The 27,211-nt window shown below is 53.1% G+C and overlaps 1 protein-coding gene across 1 annotated transcript in view; it reads right to left on the bottom strand.

Moving 5' to 3' along the window:
* The window catches only part of LOC123753351 (uncharacterized), a gene marked incomplete in the record, with an annotated part of 352,004 nt that overhangs the window by 271,460 nt on the left and 53,333 nt on the right, over positions 1 to 27,211 (bottom strand). Inside the window, 1 exon segment of the mRNA XM_069326285.1 lies at positions 8,403 to 8,556. Within this exon segment, the coding sequence (XP_069182386.1) occupies positions 8,403 to 8,556 (154 nt within the window).

Below are 27,211 nucleotides of genomic sequence, written 5' to 3'. Positions count from 1 at the left end.
TCACCTCCAAAACGGATAATCTCACAACGAACAGTAGGAGTCTAAGAAACAAAATTAACGATTTAATTTAATGCATAGAAAAAAATTATTTTATTGCACTTACCGAAACGTGGATGAATGTAGAAAATAGAGAACTATTAGATGAATATCACATAAATGGATTTGAACTATATCACACAGATATATTAGACGAGGAGGGGGACTAGCCATTTATGTTAGGGAAAATCTGAAATGTAGTCTCAAAGAGGGAATCAAAACTGAGCCACACACAGAAACTATCTGGCTATAAATTAAACGAAAAAGTAAATAATCTTATAATAGGAGTTATATATAGGCCACCAAACTTAGACAGAATGGAAAGCAAAGCATCCTATGGGATGAAATATCTAGAGCATCTAGATCTAGCAGTATTTGTGTCATGGGTGACTTTAATTTCAGTGGAATAAACTGGTTTAACAGAACAGGGAATAATGAAGCAGAATATTTTTTAGAATTAAGTTACGATTACTTTCTTAAGCAACACATTAGGAAACCAACGCGGGAAAATAATATTTTAGATTTAGTGTTAACTAACAGGGAAACACAGATTAATGACATCGAAATAGGGAGTGAGCTAGGGAACAGTGATCACAAAGAAATCAGATTTACCATAGAATGGAATAGATCTGTAGGAGAAAATTCTGTTAAAGTGCCAGATTTTCGAAAAGCTGATTTTAATAGCCAAAGAAATTTTTTGGGTCAAATAGATTAGAAAGTCTTGGGCATGGGGGGTGGGGGCGGTCTTGGAGCGAGACGTGAACCCAGCGATGGGTGATGTAAAAAGTGATTTCGAAGTGGATTCAAAATATAACTTATTTAAAAATATTATAAGCATAGCACAGGAACGTAGTATACCATACAAATTAAATAGATCGAATACTAACGACCCAAAATGGATAACAAAGGATCTGAAGAACCTCATAGGTGGAAAGAGAGCGTGGTACAAAAGGATTAGGAACGGGGAAGTCAGTCTAGAACAAGGAATTTGTACAACTGGTTAGAAATGTTAAAAAAAAGAGATAAAGAGGACAAAAAGAAACTATGAAGTTCGCATAGCAGGGCAAGCAAAGACAAATCCTAAAGGTTTTTTTCACTTATACCGATCAAAGGTTAGGGAAAGGATAGGTCCAATAAAAACTGAGACAGGTCAGATAATGGATAATTATGAAGAGATGAGAAGTATTTTATTAAATATTGTATCTCCGTAAATACTAAAGAGGAACTTAACTCTATGCCTTCAGCCGAACAAGTCTATGTGGGTGGAGACGAGGACAGGTTATATCTTGAGGTTATCTTGAGATGATTTCGGGGCTTTTTAGTGTCCCCGCGGCCCGGTCCTCGACCAGGCCTCCACCCCCAGGAAGCAGCCCGTGACAGCTGACTAACACCCAGGTACCTATTTTACTGCTAGGTAACAGGGGCATAAGGTGAAAGAAACTCTGCCCATTGTTTCTCGCCGGCGCCTGGGATCAAACCCAGGACCACAGGATCACAAGTCCATGCGTGCTGTCCACTCGGCCGACCGGCTCCCACAAGGTTGACTAGTCTAACAGTTACCAAGGAGGATGTTAGTAAACAAACTAGAGAAACTCAAACCAAACAAAACCCCAGGGCAGGACTGAAATGTTTGCCAGGGTGCTTAAAGAATGCAAAGAGGAGCTTTGCGAGCCATTGTCTACCATATTTAATAAATCATTAGAGTCAGGCAGAGTGCCAGAGTCAGTAGAAGGTAGCTAATGTGGTACCAATTTTTAAGAAAGGAGATAGATCACTTGCGTCAAACTATTGGCCAATTAGCCTAACGTCTATTGTGGGAAAGTTAATTGAATCGATAATTTCAAATACAATTCGTCTTCATTTTGAAAAACATAAATTAATAAACGAGTCACAACATGGTTTTACAAATGGCCGGTCATGTTTAACGAATTTGCGATCTTTTTATTCTAGCATAGTTGAGGCAGTTGATAGTGGTAAGGATTGTGATGTTGTGTACCTTGACTTTAGCAAAACTTTTGATACAAGGCCACATCTGGTACCACCCACCATGGTCCACCACTCACCATGGTCCACCACTCACCATGGTCCACCACTCACTATGGTCCACCACTCACCATGGTCCACCACTCACTATGGTCCACCACTCACCATGGTCCACCACTCACTATGGTCCACCACTCATCATAGTCCAAATCTCACTATGGTCCACCACTCATCATGGTCCACCACTCACTATGGTCCACCACTCACCATGGTCCACCACTCACTATGGTCCACCATTTACTATGGTCCACCACTCACCATGGTCCACCACTCACTATGGTCCACCACTCATCATGGTCCACCACTCACTATGGTCCACCACTCACCATGGTCCACCACTCACTATGGTCCACCACTCACCTGGTCCACCACTCACCATGGTCCACCACTCACCATGGTCCACCACTCGCCATGGTCCACCACTTACCATGGTCCACCACCCACCATGGTCCACCACCCACCATGGTCCACCACCCACCATGGTCCACCACTCACCATGGTCCACCACTCACTATGGTCCACCACTCACCATGGTCCACCACTCACCATGGTCCACCACTCACTATGGTCCACCACTCACCATGGTCCACCACTCACTATGGTCCACCACTCACCATGGTCCACCACCCACCATGGTCCACCACTCACCATGGTCCACCACTCACTATGGTCCACCACTCACCATGGTCCACCACTCACCATGGTCCACCACTCACCATGGTCCACCACTCACCATGGTCCACCACTCACCATGGGCCACCACTCACCATGGTCCACCACTCACCATGGTCCACCACCCACCATGGTCCACCACTCACTATGGTCCACCACCCACCATGGTCCACCACTCACCATGGTCCACCACTCACCTGGTCCACCACTCACCATGGTCCACCACTCACCATGGTCCACCACCCACCATGGTCCACCACTCACCATGGTCCACCACTCACCATGGTCCACCACTTACCATGGTCCACATCTCACCATGGTCCACCACTTACCATGGTCCACATCTCACCATGGTCCACCACTCACCATGGTCCACCACTCACCATGGTCCACCACTTACCATGGTCCACATCTCACCATGGTGCACATTTCACCATGTTCCACATCTCACCATTGTCCACCACTCACCATGGTCCACCACTCACCATGGTCCACCACTCACCATGGTCCACCACTCACCATAGTCCACCACTCACCATGGTCCACCACCCACTATGGTCCACCACTCACTATGGTCCACCACCCACCATGGTCCACCACTCACCATGGTCCTCCACTCACCATGGTCCACCACTCACCATGGTCCACCACTCACCATGGTCCACCACCCACCATGGTCCACCACTCACCATGGTCCACCACTCACTATGGTCCACCACTCACCATGGTCTACCACTCACCATGGTCCATATCTCACCATGGTCCACCACCCACCATGGTCCACCACCCACTATGGTCCACCACTCACCATGGTCCACCACTCACCATGGTCCATATCTCACCATGGTCCACCACCCACCATGGTCCACCACCCACCATGGTCCACCACTCACCATGGTCCACCACCCACCATGGTCCACCACTCACCATGGTCCACCACTCACCATTGTCCACCACTCACCATGGTCCACCACTCACCATGGTCCATATCTTACCATGGTCCACCACCCACCATGGTCCACCAACCACTATAGTCCACCACTCACCATGGTCCACCACTCACCATGGTCCACCACCCACCATGGTCCACCACTCACCATGGTCCACCACCCACCATGGTCCACCACCAACCATGGTCCACCACTTACCATGGTCCACCACTCACCATGGTCCAAAACTCACCATGGTCCACCACTTACAATGGTCCACATCTCACCATGGTCCACCACTCACCATGGTCCACCACTCACCATGGTCCACCACTCACCATGGTCCACCACTCACCATGGTCCACCACTCACCATGGTCCACCACTCACCATGGTCCACATCTCACCATGGTCCACCACTCACCATGGTCCACCACTCACCTGGTCCACCACTCACCATGGTCCATCACTCACCATGGTCCACCACTCACTATGGTCCACCACTCACTATGGTCCACCACTCACCATGGTCCATCACTCACCATGGTCCACCACTCACCATGGTCCACCACTCACCATGGTCCACCACCCACCATGGTCCACCACTCACCATGGTCCACCACTCACCATGGTCCACCACTCACCATGGTCCACCACTCACCATGGTCCACCACTCACCATGGTCCACCACCCACCATGGTCCACCACCCACCATGGTCCACCACCCATCATGGTCCACCACTCACCATGGTCCACCACCCACCATGGTCCACCACTCACCATGGTCCACCACTCACCATGGTCCATCACTCACCATGTTCCACATCTCACCATGGTCCACCACTCACCATGGTCCATCACTCACCATGTTCCACATCTCACCATGGTCCACCACTCACCATGGTCCATATCTCACCATGGTCCACATCTCACCATGGTCCACCGCCCACCATGGTCCACCACCCACCATGGTCCACCACTCACCATGGTCCAGCACTCACCATGGCCCACCACTCACCATGGTCCACCACTCACCTGGTCCACCATTCACCATGGTCCACCACTCACCATGGTCCACCACTCACCATGGTCCACCACTCACCATGGTCCACCACTCACCTGGTCCACCACTCACCTGGTCCACCACTCACCATGGTCCACCACCCACCATGGTCCACCACTCACCATGGTCCACATCTCACCATGGTCCACCACTCACCATGGTCCACCACTCACCTGGTCCACCACTGACCATGGTCCATCACTCACCATGGTCCACCACTCACCATGGTCCACCACCCACCATGGTCCACCACTCACCATGGTCCACCACTCACCTTGGTCCACCACTCACCATGGTCCACCACTCACCTGGTCCACCATTCACCATGGTCCACCACTCACCATGGTCCACCACTCACCATGGTCTACCACTCACCATGGTCCACCACTCACCATGGTCCACCACTCACCTGGTCCACCACTCACCTGGTCCACCACTCACCATGGTCCAACACCCACCATGGTCCACCACCCACCTGGTCCACCACTCACCATGGTCCACCACTCACCATGGTCCACCACTCACCATGGTCCACCACCCACCATGGTCCACCACCCACCATGGTCCACCACCCACCATTGTCCACCACGCACCATGGTCCACCACCCACCATGGTCCACCACCCACCATGGTCCACCATTCACCATGGTCCACCACTCACCATGGTCCACCACTCACCATGGTCCACCACCCACCATGATCCACCACTCACCATGGTCCACAACTCAACATGGTCCATCACCCACCATGGTCCACCACTCACCTGGTCCACCACTCACCATGGTCCACCACCCACCTGGTCCACCACTCACCATGGTCCACCACTCACCATGGTCCACCACTCACCTGGTCCACCACTCACCATGGTTCACCCCCCACCTGGTCCACCACTCACCATGGTCCACCACTCACCATGGTCCATCACTCACCTGGTCCACCACTCACCATGGTTCACCCCCCACCTGGTCCACCACCCACCCTGGTCCACCACTCACCATGGTCCATCACTCACCTGGTCCAACACCCACCATGGTCCACCACTCACCATGGTCCACCACCCACCATGGACCACCTCCCACCTGGTCCATCACTCACCATGGTCCACCACTCACCATGGTTCACCACTCACCATGGTCCACCACTCACCATGGTCCACCACTCACCTGGTCCACCACTCACCATGGTCCACCACCCACCATGGTGCACCACCCACCATGGTCCACCACTCACCATGGTCCACCACCAACCATAGTCCACCACCCACCTGGTCCATCACTCACCATGGTCCACCACTCACCATGGTCCATCACTCACCTGGTCCACCACCCATCATGGTCCACCACTCACCATGGTCCACCACCCATTATGGACCACCACCCACCTGGTCCATCACTCACCATGGTCCACCACTCACCATGGTTCACCACTCACCATGGTCCACCACTCACCATGGTCCACCATCCACCATGGTCCACCACCCACCATGGTCCATCACTCACCATGTTCCACATCTCACCATGGTCCACCACTCACCATGGTCCATCACTCACCATGTTCCACATCTCACCATGGTCCACCACTCACCATGGTCCATATCTCACCATGGTCCACCACTCACTATGGTACATATCTCACCATGGTCCACATCTCACCATGGTCCACCACCCACCATGGTCCACCACCCACCATGGTCCACCACTCACCATGGTCCACCACTCACCATGGTCCACCACTCACCATGGTCCACCACTCACCTGGTCCACCATTCACCATGGTCCACCACTCACCATGGTCCAACACTCACCATGGTCCACCACTCACCATGGTCCACCACTCACCATGGTCCACCACTCACCTGGTCCACCACTCACCTGGTCCACCACTCACCATGGTCCACCACCCACCATGGTCCACCACCCACCTGGTCCACCACTCACCATGGTCCACCACTCACCATGGTCCACCACTCACCATGGTCCACCACCCACCATGGTCCACCACCCACCATGGTCCACCACTCACCATGGTCCACCACTCACCATGGTCCACCACTCACCATGGTCCACCACTCACCTGGTCCACCATTCACCATGGTCCACCACTCACCATGGTCCAACACTCACCATGGTCCACCACCCACCATGGTCCACCACTCACCATGGTCCACCACTCACCTGGTCCACCACTCACCTGGTCCACCACTCACCATGGTCCACCACCCACCTATGGTCCACCACCCACCTGGTCCACCACTCACCATGGTCCACCACTCACCATGGTCCACCACTCACCATGGTCCACCATTCACCATGGTCCACCACTCACCATGGTCCACCACTCACCATGGTCCACCACTCACAATGGTCCACCACTCACCTGGTCCACCATTCACCATGGTCCACCACTCATCATGGTCCACCACTAACCATGGTCCTACCACTCACCATGGTCCACCACTCACCATGGTCCATCACTCACCTGGTCCACCACTCACCATGGTCCACCACTCACCTGGTCCACCACCCACCATGGTCCACCATCCACCATGGACCACCATCCACCTGGTCCATCACTCACCATGGTCCTCCACTCACCTGGTCCACCACTCACCATGGTCCACCACCCACCATGGTCCACCACTCACCTGGTCCACCACTCACCATGGTCCACCACTCACCATGGTCCACCACTCACCATGGTCCACCACTCACCTGGTCCACCACTCACCATGGTCCATCACCCACCATGATCCACCACTCACCATGGTCTACCACTCACCATGGTCCACCACTCACCATGGTCCACCACTCACCATGGTCCACCACTCACCTGGTCCACCACTCACCATGGTCCATCACCCACCATGGTCCACCACTCACTATGGTCCACCACTCACCATGGTCCACCACTCACCATGGTCCACCACTCACCATGGTCCACCACTCACCATGGTCCACCACTCACCTGGTCCACCACTCACCATGGTCCATCACCCACCATGGTCCACCACTCACCATGGTCCACCACTCACCATGGTCCACCACTCACCATGGTCCACCACTCACCATGGTCCACCACTCACCTGGTCCACCACTCACCATGGTCCACCACCCACCATGGTCCACCACTCACCATGGTCCATCACCCACCATGGTCCACCACTCACCATGGTCCACCACCCACCTGGTCCATCACTCACCATGGTCCACCACTCACCTGGTCCACCACTCACCACCACTCACCTGGTCCACCACTCACCATGGTCCACCACTCACCATGGCCCACCACTCACCATGGTCCACCACTCACCTGGTCCACCACTCACCTGGTCCACCACTCACCATGGTCCACCACTCACCATGGTCCACCACTCACCTGGTCCACCACTCACTACGGTCCACCACTCACCACCACTCACCTGGTCCACCACTCACCATGGTCCACCACTCACCTGGTCCACCACTCACTACGGTCCACCACTCACCACCACTCACCTGGTCCACCACTCACCATGGTCCACCACTCACCATGGTCCACCACTCACCTGGTCCACCACTCACTACGGTCCACCACTCACTACGGTCCACCACTCACCTGGTCCACCACTCACCATGGTCCACCACTCACCTGGTCCACCACTCACTACGGTCCACCACTCACCTGGTCCACTGCCCACATGTACTCTCCGAGAGACTCGTGCCGCCCACGCACTAGGTTGATGCCGCCCACGCCGCCCACGCCGCCCACAGCTTCCAGCTTTGGCTTGAGGCCGCAGCCCTCGTGTGTGCAGCCCCATATCCATGTGTTGCGGTACCTGGAACACACACCTGCATCACACACCTGCAGGGTTCATCAACACTATCACAGCAACACCTGTGTCACACACCTGCAGGGTTCATCACCACTATCACAGCAACACCTGTGTCACACACCTGCAGGGTTCATCACCACTATCACAGCAACACCTGTGTCACACACCTGCAGGGTTCATCACCACTATCACAGCTACACCTGCATCACACACCTGCAGGGTTCATCACCACTATCACAGCAACACCTGGAACACACACCTGCAGGGTTCACCAACACTATCACAGCAACACCTGGAACACACACCTGCAGGGTTCATCACCACTATCACAGCTACACCTGCATCACACACCTGCAGGGTTCATCAACACTATCACAGCAACACCTGGAACACACACCTGCAGGGTTCATCACCACTATCACAGCAACACCTGGAACACACACCTGCAGGGTTCACCAACACTATCACAGCAACACCTGAAACACACACCTGCAGGGTTCATCAACACTATCACAGCAACACCTGGAACACACACCTGCAGGGTTCATCAACACTATCACACCAACACCTGGAACACACACCTGCAGGGTTCATCAACACTATCACAGCAACACCTGTGTCACACACCTGCAGGGTTCATCACCACTATCACACCAACACCTGCATCACACACCTGCAGGGTTCATCACCACTATCACAGCAACACCTGCATCACACACCTGCAGGGTTCATCAACACTATCACACCAACACCTGTGTCACACACCTGCAGGGTTCATCAACATTATCACAGCAACACCTGCATCACACACCTGCAGGGTTCATCAACACTATCACACCAACACCTGCATCACACACCTGCAGGGTTCATCAGCACTATCACACCAACACCTGTGTCACACACCTGCAGGGTTCATCAACATTATCACAGCAACACCTGGAACACACACCTGCAGGGTTCATCAGCACTATCACAGCAACACCTGCATCACACACCTGCAGGGTTCATCAACACTATCACACCAACACCTGTGTCACACACCTGCAGGGTTCATCAACATTATCACAGCAACACCTGGAACACACACCTGCAGGGTTCATCAGCACTATCACAGCAACACCTGCATCACACACCTGCAGGGTTCATCAACACTATCACAGCAACAACAGGAACACACACCTGCAGGGTTCATCACCACTATCACAGCAACACCTGGAACACACACCTGCAGGATTCATCACCACTATCACAGCAACAACAGGAACACACACCTGCAGGGTTCATCACCACTATCACAGCAACACCTGGAACACACACCTGCAGGGTTCATCACCACTTTCACAGCAACACCTGGAACACACACCTGCAGGGTTCATCAACACTATCACAGCAACACCTGGAACACACACCTGCAGGGTTCATCACCACTATCACAGCAACACCTGGAACACACACCTGCAGGGTTCATCAACACTATCACAGCAACACCTGGAACACACACCTGCAGGGTTCATCAACATTATCACAGCAACACCTGCATCACACACCTGCAGGGTTCATCACCACTATCACAGCAACACCTGGAACACACACCTGCAGGGTTCACCAACACTATCACAGCAACACCTGGAACACACACCTGCAGGGTTCATCAACACTATCACAGCAACACCTGGAACACACACCTGCAGGGTTCATCAACACTATCACAGCAACACCTGGAACACACACCTGCAGGGTTCATCAACACTATCACAGCAACACCTGGAACACACACCTGCAGGGTTCACCAACACTATCACAGCAACACCTGGAACACACACCTGCAGGGTTCATCAACACTATCACAGCAACACCTGCATCACACACCTGCAGGGTTCATCAACACTATCACAGCAACACCTGCATCACACACCTGCAGGGTTCATCAACACTATCACAGCAACACCTGGAACACACACCTGCAGGGTTCATCAACACTATCACAGCAACACCTGCATCACACACCTGCAGGGTTCATCAACACTATCACAGCAACACCTGCATCACACACCTGCAGGGTTCATCAACACTATCACAGCAACACCTGGAACACACACCTGCAGGGTTCATCAACACTATCACAGCAACACCTGCATCACACACCTGCAAGGTTCATCAACACTATCACAGCAACACCTGCATCACACACCTGCAGGGTTCATCAACACTATCACAGCAACACCTGCATCACACACCTGCAAGGTTCATCAACACTATCACAGCAACACCTGCATCACACACCTGCAGGGTTCATCAACACTATCACAGCAACACCTGCATCACACACCTGCAAGGTTCATCAACACTATCACAGCAACACCTGCATCACACACCTGCAAGGTTCATCAACACTATCACAGCAACACCTGCATCACACACCTGCAGGGTTCATCACCACTATCACAGCAACACCTGCATCACACACCTGCAAGGTTCATCACCACAATCACAGCAACACCTGTGATAGCAACACCTGACCCGTGACATACCAAGCCTGAACGGTTATCTTAGGGTGGAATAATGTTACTAATTCACTAATAATCCTGAGAGAATCATTGAGGAAATCAAGTATAGTGTCACAACCTTCCTGGAGCAAGCAGACTGTTGCCATGTAAACAAACCCGCCACTTACGCTCAATGTTTCTCTTACGACAACATAACACCTTTAGTCTATGGGTTAAATGTGATACAAAAGTGCTTATTAGGACTGGATTTTATTAAGTGCCGATCGAATCCCAAGTCCACTTCCCTAAGTCGATAATGACGAATATGGAGCCATGGTGGTGGTTGTGGTGAGTGGTGGTGGTGGAGCCATGGTGGTGGTTGTGGTGAGTGGTGGTGGTGGAGCCATGGTGGTGGTTGTGGTCAGTGGTGGTGGTGGAGCCATGGTGATGGTTGTGGTCAGTGGTGGTGGTGGAGCCATGGTGGTGGTTGTGGTGAGTGGTGGTGGTGGAGCCATGGTGGTGGTTGTGGTGAGTGGTGGTGGTGGAGCCATGGTGGTGGTTGTGGTCAGTGGTGGTGGTGGAGCCATGGTGATGGTTGTGGTCAGTGGTGGTGGTGGAGCCATGGTGGTGGTGGTGGAGCCATGGTGGTGGTTGTGGTGAGTGGTGGTGGTGGGAGCCATGGTGGTGGTTGTGATCAGTGGTGGTGGTGGAGGAGCCATGGTGGTGGTTGTGGTGAGTGGTGGTGGTGGAGCCATGGTGGTGGTTGTGGTGAGTGGTGGTGGTGGAGCCATGGTGGTGGTTGTGGTCAGTGGTGGTGGTGGAGCCATGGTGATGGTTGTGGTCAGTGGTGGTGGTGGAGCCATGGTGGTAGTTGTGGTCAGTGATGATGGTGGGAGCCATGGTGGTGGTTGTGGTCAGTGGTGGTGGTGGAGCCATGGTGGTGGTTGTGGTCAGTGGTGGTAGTGGGAGCCATAGTGGTGGTTGTGGTCAGTGGTGGTGGTGGAGCCATGGTGGTGGTTGTGGTGAGTGGTGGTGGTGGAGCCATGGTGGTGGTTGTGGTGAGTGGTGGTGGTGGAGCCATGGTGGTGGTTGTGGTCAGTGGTGGTGGTGGAGCCATGGTGGTGGTTGTGGTGAGTGGTGGTGGTGGAGCCATAGTGGTGGTTGTGGTCAGTGGTGGTGGAGGAGCCATGGTGGTGGTTGTGGTCAGTGGTGGTGATGGAGCCATGGTGGTGGTTGTGGTCAGTGGTGGTGGTGGAGCCATGGTGGTGGTTGTGGTGAGTGGTGGAGGTGGAGCCATGGTGGTGGTTGTGGTCAGTGGTGGTGGTGGAGCCATGGTGGTGGTTGTGGTGAGTGGTGGTGGTGGAGCCATAGTGGTGGTTGTGGTCAGTGGTGGTGGAGGAGCCATGGTGGTGGTTGTGGTCAGTGGTGGTGGAGGAGCCATGGTGGTGGTTGTGGTCAGTGGTGGTGGTGGAGCCATGGTGATGGTTGTGGTCAGTGGTGGTTGTGGTGGGGCCATGGTGGTGGTTGTGGTCAGTGGTGGTGGTGGTGGAGCCATGGTGGTGGTTGTGGTCAGTGGTGGTGGTGGAGGAGCCATGCTGGTGGTTGTGGTCAGTGGTGGTGGTGGAGGAGCCATGGTGATGGTTGTGGTCAGAGGTGGTGGTGGAGCCATGGTGGTGGTTGTGGTCAGTTGTGGTGGAGGGAGCCATGGTGGTGGTTGTGGTCAGTGGTGGTGGTGGAGCCATGGTGGTGGTTGTGGTCAGTGGTGGTGGTGGGAGCCATGGTGGTGGTTGTGGTCAGTGGTGGTGGTGGAGCCATGGTGATGGTTGTGGTCAGTGGTGGTGGTGGTGGAGCCATGCTGGTGGTTGTGGTCAGTGGTGGTGGTGGTGGAGCCATGGTGGTGGTTGTGGTCAGTGGTGGTGGTGTAGCCATGGTGATGGTTGTGGTCAGTGGTGGTGGTGGTGGAGCCATGGTGGTGGTTGTGGTCAGTGGTGGTGGTGGTGGAGCCATGGTGATGGTTGTGGTCAGTGGTGGTGGTGGAGGAGCCATGGTGGTGGTTGTGGTCAGTGGTGGTGGTGGAGGAGCCATGGTGGTGGTTGTGGTCAGTGGTGGTCGTGGAAGAGCCATGCTGGTGGTTGTGGTCAGTGGTGGTGGTGGAGGAGCCATGGTGGAGGTTGTGGTCAGTGGTGGTGGTGGTGGAGCCATGGTGGTGGTTGTGGTCAGTGGTGGTGGTGGAGCCATGGTGGTGGTTGTGGTCAGTGGTGGTGGTGGAGCCATGGTGATGGTTGTGGTCAGTGGTGGTGGTGGAGCCATGGTGGTGGTTGTGGTCAGTGGTGGTGGTGGGAGCCATGGTGGTGGTTGTGGTCAGTGGTGGTGGTGGAGCCATGGTGGTGGTTGTGGTGAGTGGTTGTGGTGGAGCCATGGTGGTGGTTGTGGTGAGTGGTGGTGGTGGAGCCATGGTGGTGGTTGTGGTCAGTGGTGGTGGTGGAGCCATGGTGGTGGTTGTGGTGAGTGGTGGTGGTGGAGCCATAGTGGTGGTTGTGGTCAGTGGTGGTGGAGGAGCCATGGTGGTGGTTGTGGTCAGTGGTGGTGGTGGAGCCATGGTGGTGGTTGTGGTCAGTGGTGGTGGTGGGAGCCATGGTGGTGGTTGTGGTCAGTGGTGGTGGTGGAGCCATGGTGATGGTTGTGGTCAGTGGTGGTGGTGGTGGGGCCATGCTGGTGGTTGTGGTCAGTGGTGGTGGTGGTGGAGCCATGGTGGTGGTTGTAGTCAGTGGTGGTGGTGGAGCCATGGTGATGGTTGTGGTCAGTGGTGGTGGTGGTGGAGCCATGGTGGTGGTTGTGGTCAGTGGTGGTGGTGGAGGAGCCATGCTGGTGGTTGTGGTCAGTGGTGGTGGTGGAGGAGCCATTGTGATGGTTGTGGTCAGTGGTGGTGGTGGAGCCATGGTGGTGGTTGTGGTCAGTGGTGGTGGAGGGAGCCATGGTGGTGGTTGTGGTCAGTGGTGGTGGTGGAGCCATGGTGGTGATTGTGGTCATTGGTGGTGGTGGGAGCCATGGTGGTGGTTGTGGTCAGTGGTGGTGGTGGAGCCATGGTGATGGTTGTGGTCAGTGGTGGTGGTGGTGGAGCCATGCTGGTGGTTGTGGTCAGTGGTGGTGGTGGTGGAGCCATGGTGGTGGTTGTGGTCAGTGGTGGTGGTGTAGCCATGGTGGTGGTTGTGGTCAGTGGTGGTGGTGTAGCCATGGTGGTGGTTGTGGTCAGTGGTGGTGGTGGAGCCATGGTGATATTTGTGGTCAGTGGTGGTGGTGGTGGAGCCATGGTGGTGATTGTAGTCAGTGGTGGTGGTGGTGGAGCCATGGTGATGGTTGTGGTCAGTGGTGGTGGTGGAGGAGCCATGCTGATGGTTGTGGTCAGTGGTGGTGGTGGAGGAGCCATGGTGGTGGTTGTGGTCAGTGGTGGTGGTGGTGGAGCCATGGTGGTGGTTGTCGTCAGTGGTGGTGGTGGAGGAGCCATGCTGGTGGTTGTGGTCAGTGGTGGTGGTGGAGGAGCCATGGTGATGGTTGTGGTCAGTGGTGGTGGTGGAGCCATGGTGGTGGTTGTGGTCAGTGGTGGTGGAGGGAGCCATGGTGGTGGTTGTGGTCAGTGGTGGTGGTGGAGCCATGCTGGTGGTTGTGGTGAGTGGTGGTGGTGGAGGAGCCATGGTGGTGGTTGTGGTCAGTGGTGGTGGTGGTGGAGCCATGGTGGTGGTTGTGGTCAGTGGTGGTGGTGGAGCCATGGTGGTGGGTGTGGTCAGTGGTGGTGGTGGGAGCCATGGTGGTGGTTGTGGTCAGTGGTGGTGGTGGAGCCATGGTGATGGTTGTGGTCAGTGGTGGTGGTGGGAGCCATGGTGGTGGTTGTGGTCAGTGGTGGTGGTGGAGCCATGGTGATGGTTGTGGTCAGTGGTGGTGGTGGTGGAGCCATGGTGGTGGTTGTAGTCAGTGGTGGTGGTGGAGCCATAGTGATGGTTGTGGTCAGTGGTGGTGGTGGAGGAGCCATGGTGATGGTTGTGGTCAGTGGTGGTGGAGCCATGGTGGTGGCTGTGGTCAGTGGTGGTGGTGGAGGAGCCATGCTGGTGGTTGTGGTCAGTGGTGGTGGTGGTGGAGCGATGGTGGTGGTTGTAGTCAGTGGTGGTGGTGGAGCCATGGTGGTGGTTGTGGTCAGTGGTGGTGGAGGAGCCATGGTGGTGGTTGTGGTCAGTGGTGGTGGTGGTGGAGCCATGGTGGTGGTTGTGGTCAGTGGTGGTGGTGGAGGAGCCATGCTGGTGGTTGTGGTCAGTGGTGGTGGTGGAGGAGCCATGGTGATGGTTGTGGTCAGTGGTGATGGTGGAGCCATAGTGGTGGTTGTGGTCAGTGGTGGTGGAGGGAGCCATGGTGGTGGTTGTGGTCAGTGGTGGTGGTGGAGCCATGGTGGTGGTTGTGGTAAGTGGTGGTGGTGGGAGCCATGGTGGTGGTTGTGGTCAGTGGTGGTGGTGGAGCCATGGTGATGGTTGTGGTCAGTGGTGGTGGTGGTGGAGCCATGCTGGTGGTTGTGGTCAGTGGTGGTGGTGGTGGAGCCATGGTGGTGGTTGTGGTCAGTGGTGGTGGTGTAGCCATGGTGATGGTTGTGGTCAGTGGTGGTGGTGGTGGAGCCATGGTGGTGGTTGTGGTCAGTGGTGGTGGTGGTGGAGCCATGGTGATGGTTGTGGTCAGTGGTGGTGGTGGAGGAGCCGAGGTAGTAGTTGTGGTCAGTGGTGGTGGTGGGGGAGCCATGGTGGTGGTTGTGGTCAGTGGTGGTGGTGGAGGAGCCATGCTGGTGGTTGTGGTCAGTGGTGGTGGTGGAGGAGCCATGGTGGTGGTTGTGGTCAGTGGTGGTGGTGGAGCCATGGTGGTGGTTGTGGTCAGTGGTGGTGGTGGAGGAGCCATGCTGGTGGTTGTGGTCAGTGGTGGTGGTGGAGGAGCCATGGCGATGGTTGTGGTCAGTGGTGGTAGTGGAGCCATGGTGGTGGTTGTGGTCAGTGGTGGTGGAGGGAGCCATGGTGGTGGTTGTGGTCAGTTGTGGTGGTGGAGCCATGCTGGTGGTTGTGGTGAGTAGTGGTGGTGGAGGAGCCATGGTGGTGGTTGTGGTCAGTGGTGGTGGTGGTGGAGCCATGGTGGTGGTTGTGGTCAGTGGTGGTGGAGGAGCCATGGTGATGGTTGTGGTCAGTGGTGGTGGTGGAGCCATGGTGGTGGTTGTGGTCAGTGGTGGTGGTGGAGCCATGGTGATGGTTGTGGTCAGTGGTGGTGGTGGAGCCATGGTGGTGGTTGTGGTCAGTGGTGGTGGTGGAGCCATGCTGGTGGTTGTGGTGAGTGGTGTTGGTGGAGCCATGGTGGTGGTTGTGGTCAGTGGTGGTGGTGGTGGAGCCATGGTGGTGGTTGTGGTCAGTGGTGGTGGTGGAGCCATGGTGGTGGTTGTGGTCAGTGGTGGTGGTGGTGGAGCCATGGTGGTGGTTGTGGTCAGTGGTGGTGGTGGTGGAGCCATGGTGGTGGTTGTGGTCAGTGGTGGTGGTGGAGCCATGGTGGTGGTTGTGGTCAGTGGTGGTGGTGGTGGAGCCATGGTGGTGGTTGTGGTCAGTGGTGGTGGTGGAGGAGCCATGGTGATGGTTGTGGTCAGTGGTAGTGGTGGAGCCATGGTGGTGGTTGTGGTCAGTGGTGGAGGAGGAGCCATGGTGATGGTTGTGGTCAGTGGTGGTGGTGGAGCCATGGTGGTGGTGGTTGTGGTCAGTGGTGGTGGTGGAGCCATGGTGGTGGTTGTGGTCAGTGGTGGTGGTGGTTGTGGTCAGTTGTGGTGGTGGAGCCATGGTGGTGGTTGTGGTCAGTGGTGGTGGTGGGGCCATGGTGGTGGTTGTGGTCAGTGGTGGTGGTGGAGCCATGCTGGTGGTTGTGGTCAGTGGTGGTGGTGGAGCCATGGTGGTGGTTGTGGTCAGTGGTGGTGGTGGTGGAGCCATGGTGGTGGTTGTGGTCAGTGGTGGTGGTGGTGGAGCCATGGTGGTGGTTGTGGTCAGTGGTGGTGGTGGAGCCATGGTGGTGGTTGTGGTCAGTGGTGGTGGAGGAGCCATGGTGGTGTTTGTGGTCAGTGGTGGTGGAGCTATGGTGATGGTTGTGGTCAGTGGTGGTGGTGGAGCCATGGTGGTGGTTGTGGTCAGTAGTGGTGGTGGAGGAGCTATGGTGGTGGTTGTGGTCAGTGGTGATGGTGGTGGAGCCATAGTGGTGGTTGTGGTCAGTGGTGGTGGTGGTGGAGCCATGGTGATGGTTGTGGTCAGTGGTGGTGGTGGAGGAGCCATGGTGATGGTTGTGGTCAGTGGTGGTGGTGGAGCCATGGTGGTGGTTGTGGTCAGTGGTGGTGGTGGTGGAGCCATGGTGGTGGTTGTGGTCAGTGGTGGTGGTGGAGGAGCCATGGTGATGGTTGTGGTGAGTGGTGGTGGAGGAGCCATGGTGGTGGTTGTGGTCAGTGGTGGTGGTGGTTGTGGTCAGTGGTGGTGGTGGAGCCATGGTGGTGGTTGTGGTCAGTGGTGGTGGTGGGGCCATGGTGGTGGTTGTGGTCAGTGGTGGTGGTGGAGCCATGCTGGTGGTTGTGGTCAGTGGTGGTGGTGGAGCCATGGTGGTGGTTGTGGTCAGTGGTGGTGGTGGTGGAGCCATGGTGGTGGTTGTGGTCAGTGGTGGTGGTGGTGGAGCCATGGTGGTGGTTGTGGTGAGTGGTGGTGGTGGAACCATGGTGGTGGTTGTGGTGAGTGGTGGTGGAGGAGCCATGGTGGTGGTTGTGGTCAGTGGTGGTGGTGGAGCCATGGTGGTGGTTGTGGTCAGTGGTGGTGGTGGAGCCATGGTGGTGGTTGTGGTCAGTGGTGGTGGTGGTGGAGCCATGGTGGTGGTTGTGGTCAGTGGTGGTGGTGGAGGAGCCATGGTGGTGGTTGTGGTAAGTGGTGGTGGAGGAGCCATGGTGGTGGTTGTGGTCAGTGGTGGTGGTGGAGCCATGGTGATGGTTGTGGTCAGTGGTGGTGGTGGTGGAGCCATGGTGGTGGTTGTGGTCAGTGGTGGTGGTGGTGGAGCCATGGTGATGGTTGTGGTCAGTGGTGGTGGTGGAGGAGCCATGGTGATGGTTGTGGTCAGTGGTGGTGGTGGAGCCATGGTGGTGGTTGTGGTCAGTGGTGGTGGTGGTGGAGCCATGGTGGTGGTTGTGGTCAGTGGTGGTGGTGGAGGAGCCATGGTGATGGTTGTGGTCAGTGGTGGTGGTGGAGGAGCCATGGTGGTGGTTGTGGTCAGTGGTGGTGGAGGAGCCATGGTGATGGTTGTGGTCAGTGGTGGTGGAGGAGCCATGCTGGTGGTTGTGGTCAGTGGTGGTGGTGGTGGGGCCATGGTGGTGGTTGTGGTCAGTGGTGGTGGAGGAGCCATGGTGGTGGTTGTGGTCAGTGGTGGTGGTGGAGCCATGGTGGTGGTTGTGGTCAGTGGTGGTGGTGGTGGAGCCATGCTGGTGGTTGTGGTCAGTGGTGGTGGTGGAGGAGCCATGGTGGTGGTTGTGGTCAGTGGTGGTGGAGGAGCCATGCTGGTGGTTGTGGTCAGTGGTGGTGGTGGTGGGGCCATGGTGGTGGTTGTGGTCAGTGGTGGTGGTGGAGGAGCCATGGTGGTGGTTGTGGTCAGTGGTGGTGGTGGTGGAGCCATGGTGGTGGTTGTGGTGAGTGGTGGTGGTGGAGGAGCCATGGTGGTGGTTGTGGTCAGTGGTGGTGGTGGTGGAGCCATGGTGATGGTTGTGGTCAGTGGTGGTGGTGGAGCCATGGTGGTGGTTGTGGTCAGTGGTGGTGGTGGAGGAGCCATGGTGGTGGTTGTGGTCAGTGGTGGTAGTGGAAGAGCCATGGTGATGGTTGTGGTCAGTGGTGGTGGTGGAGCCATGGTGGTGGTTGTGGTCAGTGGTGGTGGTGGAGGAGCCATGGTGGTGGTTGTGGTCAGTGGTGGTGGTGGAGGAGCAATGGTGGTGGTTGTGGTCAGTAGTGGTGGTGGAGGGAGCCGTCACGTCGTCCCTGGCCTTGTGGGAAATGACAGTGCTGAGTGGCGGTGGCTGGGAAGGCCAGGTGATATAATCTGAGATCTCCACACCCATGGTCAGGTACCAGGCTCCTGCTCCACACCCATGGTCAGGTACCAGGCTCCTGCTCCACACCCATGGTCAGGTACCAGGCTCCTGCTCCACACCCATGGTCACACACCAGGCTCCTGCTCCACACCCATGGTCAGGTACCAGGCTCCTGCTCCACACCCATGGTCAGGTACCTGGCTCCTGCTCCACACCCATGGTCAGGTACCAGGCTCCTGCTCCACACCCATGGTCAGGTACCAGGCTCCTGCTCCACACCCATGGTCAGGTACCTGGCTCCTGCTCCACACCCATGGTCAGGTACCAGGCTCCTGCTCCACACCCATGGTCAGGTACCAGGCTCCTGCTCCACACCCATGGTCAGGTACCAGGCTCCTGCTCCACACCCATGGTCAGGTACCAGGCTCCTGCTCCACACCCATGGTCAGGTACCTGGCTCCTGCTCCACACCTATGGTCAGGTACCAGGCTCCTGCTCCACACCCATGGTCAGGTACCTGGCTCCTGCTCCACACCCATGGTCAGGTACCAGGCTCCTGCTCCACACCCATGGTCAGGTACCAGGCTCCTGCTCCACACCCATGGTCAGGTACCAGGCTCCTGCTCCACACCCATGGTCAGGTACCAGGCTCCTGCTCCACACCCATGGTCAGGTACCTGGCTCCTGCTCCACACCCATGGTCAGGTACCAGGCTCCTGCTCCACACCCATGGTCAGGTACCTGGCTCCTGCTCCACACCCATGGTCAGGTACCAGGCTCCTGCTCCACACCCATGGTCAGGTACCAGGCTCCTGCTCCACACCCATGGTCAGGTACCTGGCTCCTGCTCCACACCCATGGTCAGGTACCAGGCTCCTGCTCCACACCCATGGTCAGGTACCTGGCTCCTGCTCCACACCCATGGTCAGGTACCAGGCTCCTGCTCCACACCCATGGTCAGGTACCAGGCTCCTGCTCCACACCCATGGTCAGGTACCAGGCTCCTGCTCCACACCCATGGTCAGGTACCAGGCTCCTGCTCCACACCCATGGTCAGGTACCAGGCTCCTGCTCCACACCCATGGTCACACACCAGGCTCCTGCTCCACACCCATTGTCACACACCAGGCTCCTGCTCCACACCAATAGTCAGGTACCAGACTCCTGCTCCACACCCATGGTCAGGTACCAGGCTCCTGCTCCACACCCATGGTCACACACTAGGCTCCTGCTCCACACCCATGGTCACACACCAGGCTCCTGCTCCACACCCATGGTCAGGTACCAGGCTCCTGCTCCACACCCATGGTCACACACCAGGCTCCGGCTCCAAACCCATGGTCAGACACCAGGCTCCTGCTCCACACCCATGGTCAGGTAACAGGCTCTTGCTCCACACCCATGGTCAGACACCAGGCTCCTGCTCCACACCCATGGTCAGGTACCAGGCTCTTGCTCCACACCCATGGTCAGACACCAGGCTCCTGCTCCACACCCATGGTCACACACCAGGCTCCTGCTCCACACCCATGGTCAGACACCAGGCTCCTGCTCCACACCCATGGTCACACACCAGGCTCCTGCTCCACACCCATGGTCACACACCAGGCTCCTGCTTCACACCCATGGTCAGGTACCAGGCTCTTGCTCCACACCCATGGTCAGACACCAGGCTCCTGCTCCACACCCATGGTCACACACCAGGCTCCTGCTCCACACCCATGGTCACACACCAGGCTCCTGCTCTACACCCATGGTCACACACCAGGCTCCTGCTCCACACCCATGGTCACACACCAGGCTCCTGCTCCACACCCATGGTCATACACCAGGCTCCTGCTCCACACCCATGGTCACACACCAGGCTCCTGCTCCACACCCATGGTCAGACACCAGGCTCCTGCTCCACACCCATGGTCACACACCAGGCTCCTGCTCCACACCCATGGTCACACACCAGGCTCCTGCTCCACACCCATGGTCACACACCAGGCTGCTGCTCCACACCCATGGTCACACACCAGGCTCCTGCTCCACACCCATGGTCAGGTACCAGGCTCCTGCTCCACGCAATGGTCAGACACCAGGCTCCTGCTCCACACCCATGGTCACACACCAGGCTCCTGCTCCACACCCATGGTCACACACCAGGCTCCTGCTCTACACCCATGGTCACACACCAGGCTCCTGCTCCACACCCATGGTCACACACCAGGCTCCTGCTCCACACCCATGGTCATACACCAGGCTCCTGCTCCACACCCATGGTCACACACCAGGCTCCTACTCCACACCCATGGTCACACACCAGGCTCCTGCTCCACACCCATGGTCAGGTACCAGGCTCCTGCTCCACACCCATGGTCACACACCAGGCTCCTGCTCCACACCCATGGTCACACACCAGGCTGCTGCTCCACACCCATGGTCAGGTACCAGGCTCCTGCTCCACACTCATGGTCAGGTACCAGGCTCCTGCTCCACACCCATGGTCACACACCAGGCTCCTGCTCCACACCCATGGTCAGGTACCAGGCTCCTGCTCCACACCCATGGTCAGGTACCAGGCTCCTGCTCCACACCCATGGTCAGGTACCAGGCTCCTGCTCCACACCCATGGTCAGGTACCAGGCTCCTGTTCCACACCCATGGTCAGACACCAGGCTCCTGCTCCACACCCATGGTCACACACCAGGCTCCTGCTCCACACCCATGGTCAGACACCAGGCTCCTGCTCCACACCCATGGTCACACACCAGGCTCCTGCTCCACACCCATGGTCACACACCAGGCTGCTGCTCCACACCCATGGTCAGGTACCAGGCTCCTGCTCCACACCCATGGTCACACACCAGGCTGCTGCTCCACACCCATGCTCAGGTACCAGGCTCTTGCTCCACACCCATGGTCACACACCAGGCTCCTGCTCCACACCCATGGTCAGACACCAGGCTCCTGCTCCACACCCATGGTCACACACCAGGCTCCTGCTCCACACCCATGGTCAGACACCAGGCTCCTGCTCCACACCCATGGTCACACACCAGGCTCCTGCTCCACACCCATGGTCAGACACCAGGCTCCTGCTCCACACCCATGGTCACACACCAGGCTCCTGCTCCACACCCATGGTCACACACCAGGCTGCTGCTCCACACCCATGGTCACACACCAGGCTGCTGCTCCACACCCATGGTCACACACCAGGCTCCTGCTCCACACCCATGGTCACACACCAGGCTCCTGCTCCACACCCATGGTCAGACACCAGGCTCCTGCTCCACACCCATGGTCACACACCAGGCTCCTGCTCCACACCCATGGTCACACACCAGGCTGCTGCTCCACCCCCATGGTCAGGTACCAGGCTCCTGCTCCACACCCATGGTCACACACCAGGCTCCTGCTCCACACCCATGGTCACACACTAGGCTCCTGCTCCACACCCATGGTCACACACCAGGCTCCTGCTCCACACCCATGGTCAGACACCAGGCTCCTGATCCACACCCATGGTCACACACTAGGCTCCTGCTCCACACCCATGGTCACACATCAGGCTCCTGCTCCACACCCATGGTCAGACACCAGGCTCCTGATCCACACCCATGGTCACACACCAGGCTCCTGCTCCACACCCATGGTCAGGTACCAGCCTCCTGCTCCACACCCATGCTCAGTCGATTGAGAATGGTCTCGACTTGAGAATGGTCCAGGACGGACCGAAACGTCGTCATCCCTTCACCTTCTAGTGTGTGGTCTGGTCAACACTACATTCACAGGTTATTCGTTCCCAAACCTCAAAAATCCCAATCTTGCTACACAAATCACCTAACTTGTTTCTGAAGCAAAACAAAGACAAACATACATACATGCATACAAACATATACTCCTCAACCCATACATGCATAGACAATAGCCTGGTTTTTTTTTGCCACCATCGTCCCATTTATTCAGATATAATTTATACATATTAATCCCTAAAATGTTTTAATAAGGTTTCAGTAATCCCACAGCTCATTCACCCCAAAGTGATCTTTTAATTTTTGTACTGTTAATTCATATCAATGCATAGCAATCAGCATGGTGGCCATATTATTCAAGCAAATCCAAAATGTTGTAAAAATAACCTATTATATTCAAACACACCAATATTATATTTACATGAATAAATACCCACTACATTCTTTTCATATGAATTACCTGAGTGTTTGTCACATTGCAATATATTAGTGATTAATAATAAATTTGAGTTTGTGATAAGGCACGCTAAAATATAATAATTTAACACAGCTCACACAAAATGTTATACTTGTACATACACTAAAAAATTCACAATATTAATATATACATCATGAAACTTACAAACCCATTTACCCTCAAAATGGCATTTACGCACGAAGTATGACATTTGTGTTAAATTAGGTCGAATTTAGTTGGGACAGCATAAATTTTGCCAACTTTAATCATATCTAGCGTTGGATATGCTAGGTCAGGTTAGGTGAGGTTGTATAGCGTAGGATATATAATGTCTTAGTGGTAATGAACTAGCTTGTTCATAAAATAGTGTAAATTTACCTAATTAGGGTTCAAGCTCATGTAATGTAATGGACAAAGGCGACATAGGCTTGTATACAAGGATATAGGATGCTTACATTTAGTTAGTTTAGCTTTTGCTAGATAGGATTTGGTTAAATTTGTGTAGTATAATTAAAAAAATATCAAGATTTAGATGAATTTGCATTTCATAGGATGCATTTTTGATAGTATACAGTAAATTTGCTTACATTATCATAGAAATTACTTATTTCACCTAACCCCACCTGCCTTAACATAACATAACTAAGGCTAGAACCAATAAGTCTGTTGGAGGGTTTGCTTAAATATGGGTGACATGTTTGAAGAGGATGTAACAAGGGGGGGGGGTAATAATAAGGCATTAAAAACAATGGACATATGTTAGATGAACAGTTTAGCACTAATAATGTTGAAACATTCATGGAAAATGTATGTGTGTTTTTTGTATTGAACTCACAGGATGTCAGACGAATTTTTCATTCATGTGAAATCCTGACTTTGTGGGAGTTGGTCAAACTCAGCATATTATAAATAATGTCCTAAACATACCAAGGAAAATATTATGCAAATTGTGTATTGTTTGACCTAGTTGGCTGTGATTGTATTATTCAAATAGCACAATTATTATTATTGTGCAAGTTTTGTATTAATTGTGCAGTTATGTATTTGCATAAGTTGTATGATGATTGCAATTATGTATTGAATATATTCCCACAAATCGTGTATCGTTTGTGCAAGTTGTGTATTAATTGTATATGTTTTGTAAGTGTATTTGTGGGAATTGTGTAGTTGTGTATTAAATGTACATGTGCTAGATGTGTATTAAATGTACATGTGCTAGATGTGTATTAAATGTACATGTGCTAGATGTGTATTGTTCATATTTGGGCTAGTTGTGTATTGATTATATTTGGGAAAGTTGTGTATTAACTGTATATGTTGTAATTATATTAGTGTGAATTGTATCTTTATGTTGGTTGTGTATTTACATATTTGGGCTAGTTATGTATTGTATGTATTTGTGCTGGATATGTATTTCATTGTATTTATGCAAGTTATGTAATAATTATGAAAGATGTGTAATAATTGTGCAAGTTGTGTATTAATTGCACATGTGTAATTGTATATGGACGAATTATGTATTTACACCTTAGTTTATTGATTGTCATTGTGCAAGTTGTGTAATTATATAGCAAGTTTGCTTGTATTGTGAAGAGATGTGTATGAATTACACAATTTGTGTAATAATTGTCCATGTTTTATAATCGTTTTGTGCGAAATAGTGTATTTGTGTAAGTTGTGTTTTTAATTTGCTGAAGTGGAGCTGGAACAACTGTACAAATTGTGTATGTGAGTAAACTCCGTATATATTATCTAAAACATAAATCTTCATTAGCAAGTGTGAAAGTGTATATGGTTTATGTGACAGTGTGTGTGTGTATGCATATGTGTGTGTGTATGCATATGTGTGTGTGTATGCGTATGTGTGTGTGTATGCGTATGTGTGTGTGTGTGTGTGTGTGTGTATGTGTGTGTGTGTGTGTGTGTGTATGTGTGTGTGTGTGTGTGCGTATGTGTGTGTGTGTGTGTGTGTGTGTATGTGTGTGTGTGTGTGTGTGTGTGTGTGTGTGTGTGTGTGTGTGTGTGTGTGCGTATGTGTATGTGTGTGTGTGTGCGTATGTGTATGTGTGTGTGTGTGTGTGTGTGTGTGTGCGTATGTGTATGTGTGTGTGTGTGTGTGTGTGCGTATGTGTGTGTGTGTGTGTGCGTATGTGTGTGTGTGTGTGTGTGTGTGTGTGTGTGTGTGTGTGTGTGTGTGTGTGTGTGTGTGTGTGAGTGAGTGTGTGTGTGTAGGGAGGGAGATTCCATTTTGTATAAATTATGTTTAAGGAATTGTGTTGTTTTAGTGAAAGTGTATTTTGATTGTACGAGCGCATATGTAATTTGTTATATTTGTGCAAATACCATACTTTGTGTAAATGTCATACTTTGAGTGTACATGCAATATTGTGTAAATGGTATATTTGTGTGGGCAAGTGGCCTTTTACGTATGTAGAATGACATATTTTGCCTATAAATAGGATATTGAGGTTTGTAAATATATTTTGTGCATAAGATGACATTTTGTGTGTAAATGATATATTCTGTGTATATATGTCATATTTATGTGGAAATGTTATACTTTGTAAATGGGTTTGAGTTTTATGATGCATGTTTTAATATTGTGAATTTTTTAGTGTATGTACAAGTGTAACATTTTGTGTGAGCTGTGTTAAATTATTATATCTTCGCGTTCCTTATCACAAACTCAGATTTATTATTAATCACTAATATATTGCAATGTGACATAAACACTCAGGTAATTCATATGAAAAGAATGTAGTGGGTATTTATTCATGTAAATATAATATTGGTGTGTTTGAATATAATAGGTTATTTTTACATCATTTTGGAGTTGCTTGAATAATATGGTCACCATGCTGATTGCTATGCATTGATATGAATTAACAGTACAAAAATTAAAAGATCACTTTGGGGTGAATGAGCTGTGGGATTACTGAAATCTTATTAAAACATTTTAGGGATTAATATGGTATAAATTATATCTGAATAAATGGGACGATGGTGGCAAAAAACCAGGCTATTGTCTATGCATGTATGGGTTGAGGAGTATATGTTTGTATGCATGTATGTATGTTTGTATTTGTGTTGGTTCAGAAACAAGTTAGGTGATTTGTGTAGCAAGATTGGGATTTTTGAGGTTTGGGAACGAATAACCTGTGAATATAGTGTTGACCAGACCACACACTAGAAGGTGAAGGGACGACGACGTTTCGGTCCGTCCTGGACCATTCTCAAGTCGAGACCATTCTCAATCGACTTGAGAATGGTCCAGGACGGACCGAAACGTCGTCGTCCCTTCACCTTCTAGTGTATGGTCTGGTCAACATACTTTAGCCACGTTATTGTGACTCATCGCCTGCCTATGAATATAGTGGCAAGGATCCATCTGAGTTGCTAGGTGGATGAATTACGGTACGACATTTTGGCTGCTATTTGACGGATACAAGGACAGTTTACAAACCTATGAACACAGGCACTGATCCGCTGAGCTGCCAGGTGGACGATTCTGCTTAAATTGCGGTACGACATTTGGGCAGCTATTTTAGTTTTGAACTTATTACTGCATAATGAATGATTACAGTTGTGGATGACTAAAGATTATTATTACAGTTACAGATTATTACAGTTACAGATTACTAAAATGTATATTTAAACCTGTGATGAGGCTAGGTTAGGTTGGGGATGATTGGTCTAGCCATTATTAATATTATTATTATAAAACACTAAATATATTACAAAAATAAGTAGGATGCCAAGGCATGCATTGGGTAGCTGGTGACGTCACCGACCATGTTAGTGTACCATGAGTGTGTCACACATCTGTGTTAATGTGAGGCAAAAGTAATCCCTCACTGCAACC

This window comes from Procambarus clarkii, chromosome 2, assembly GCF_040958095.1.
Source record: "Procambarus clarkii isolate CNS0578487 chromosome 2, FALCON_Pclarkii_2.0, whole genome shotgun sequence".
Taxonomy (NCBI): Eukaryota; Metazoa; Arthropoda; class Malacostraca; order Decapoda; family Cambaridae; genus Procambarus; species Procambarus clarkii.
Note: the sequence above shows the minus strand (reverse complement) of the source record. Positions and strands in the feature narration are given on the sequence as shown.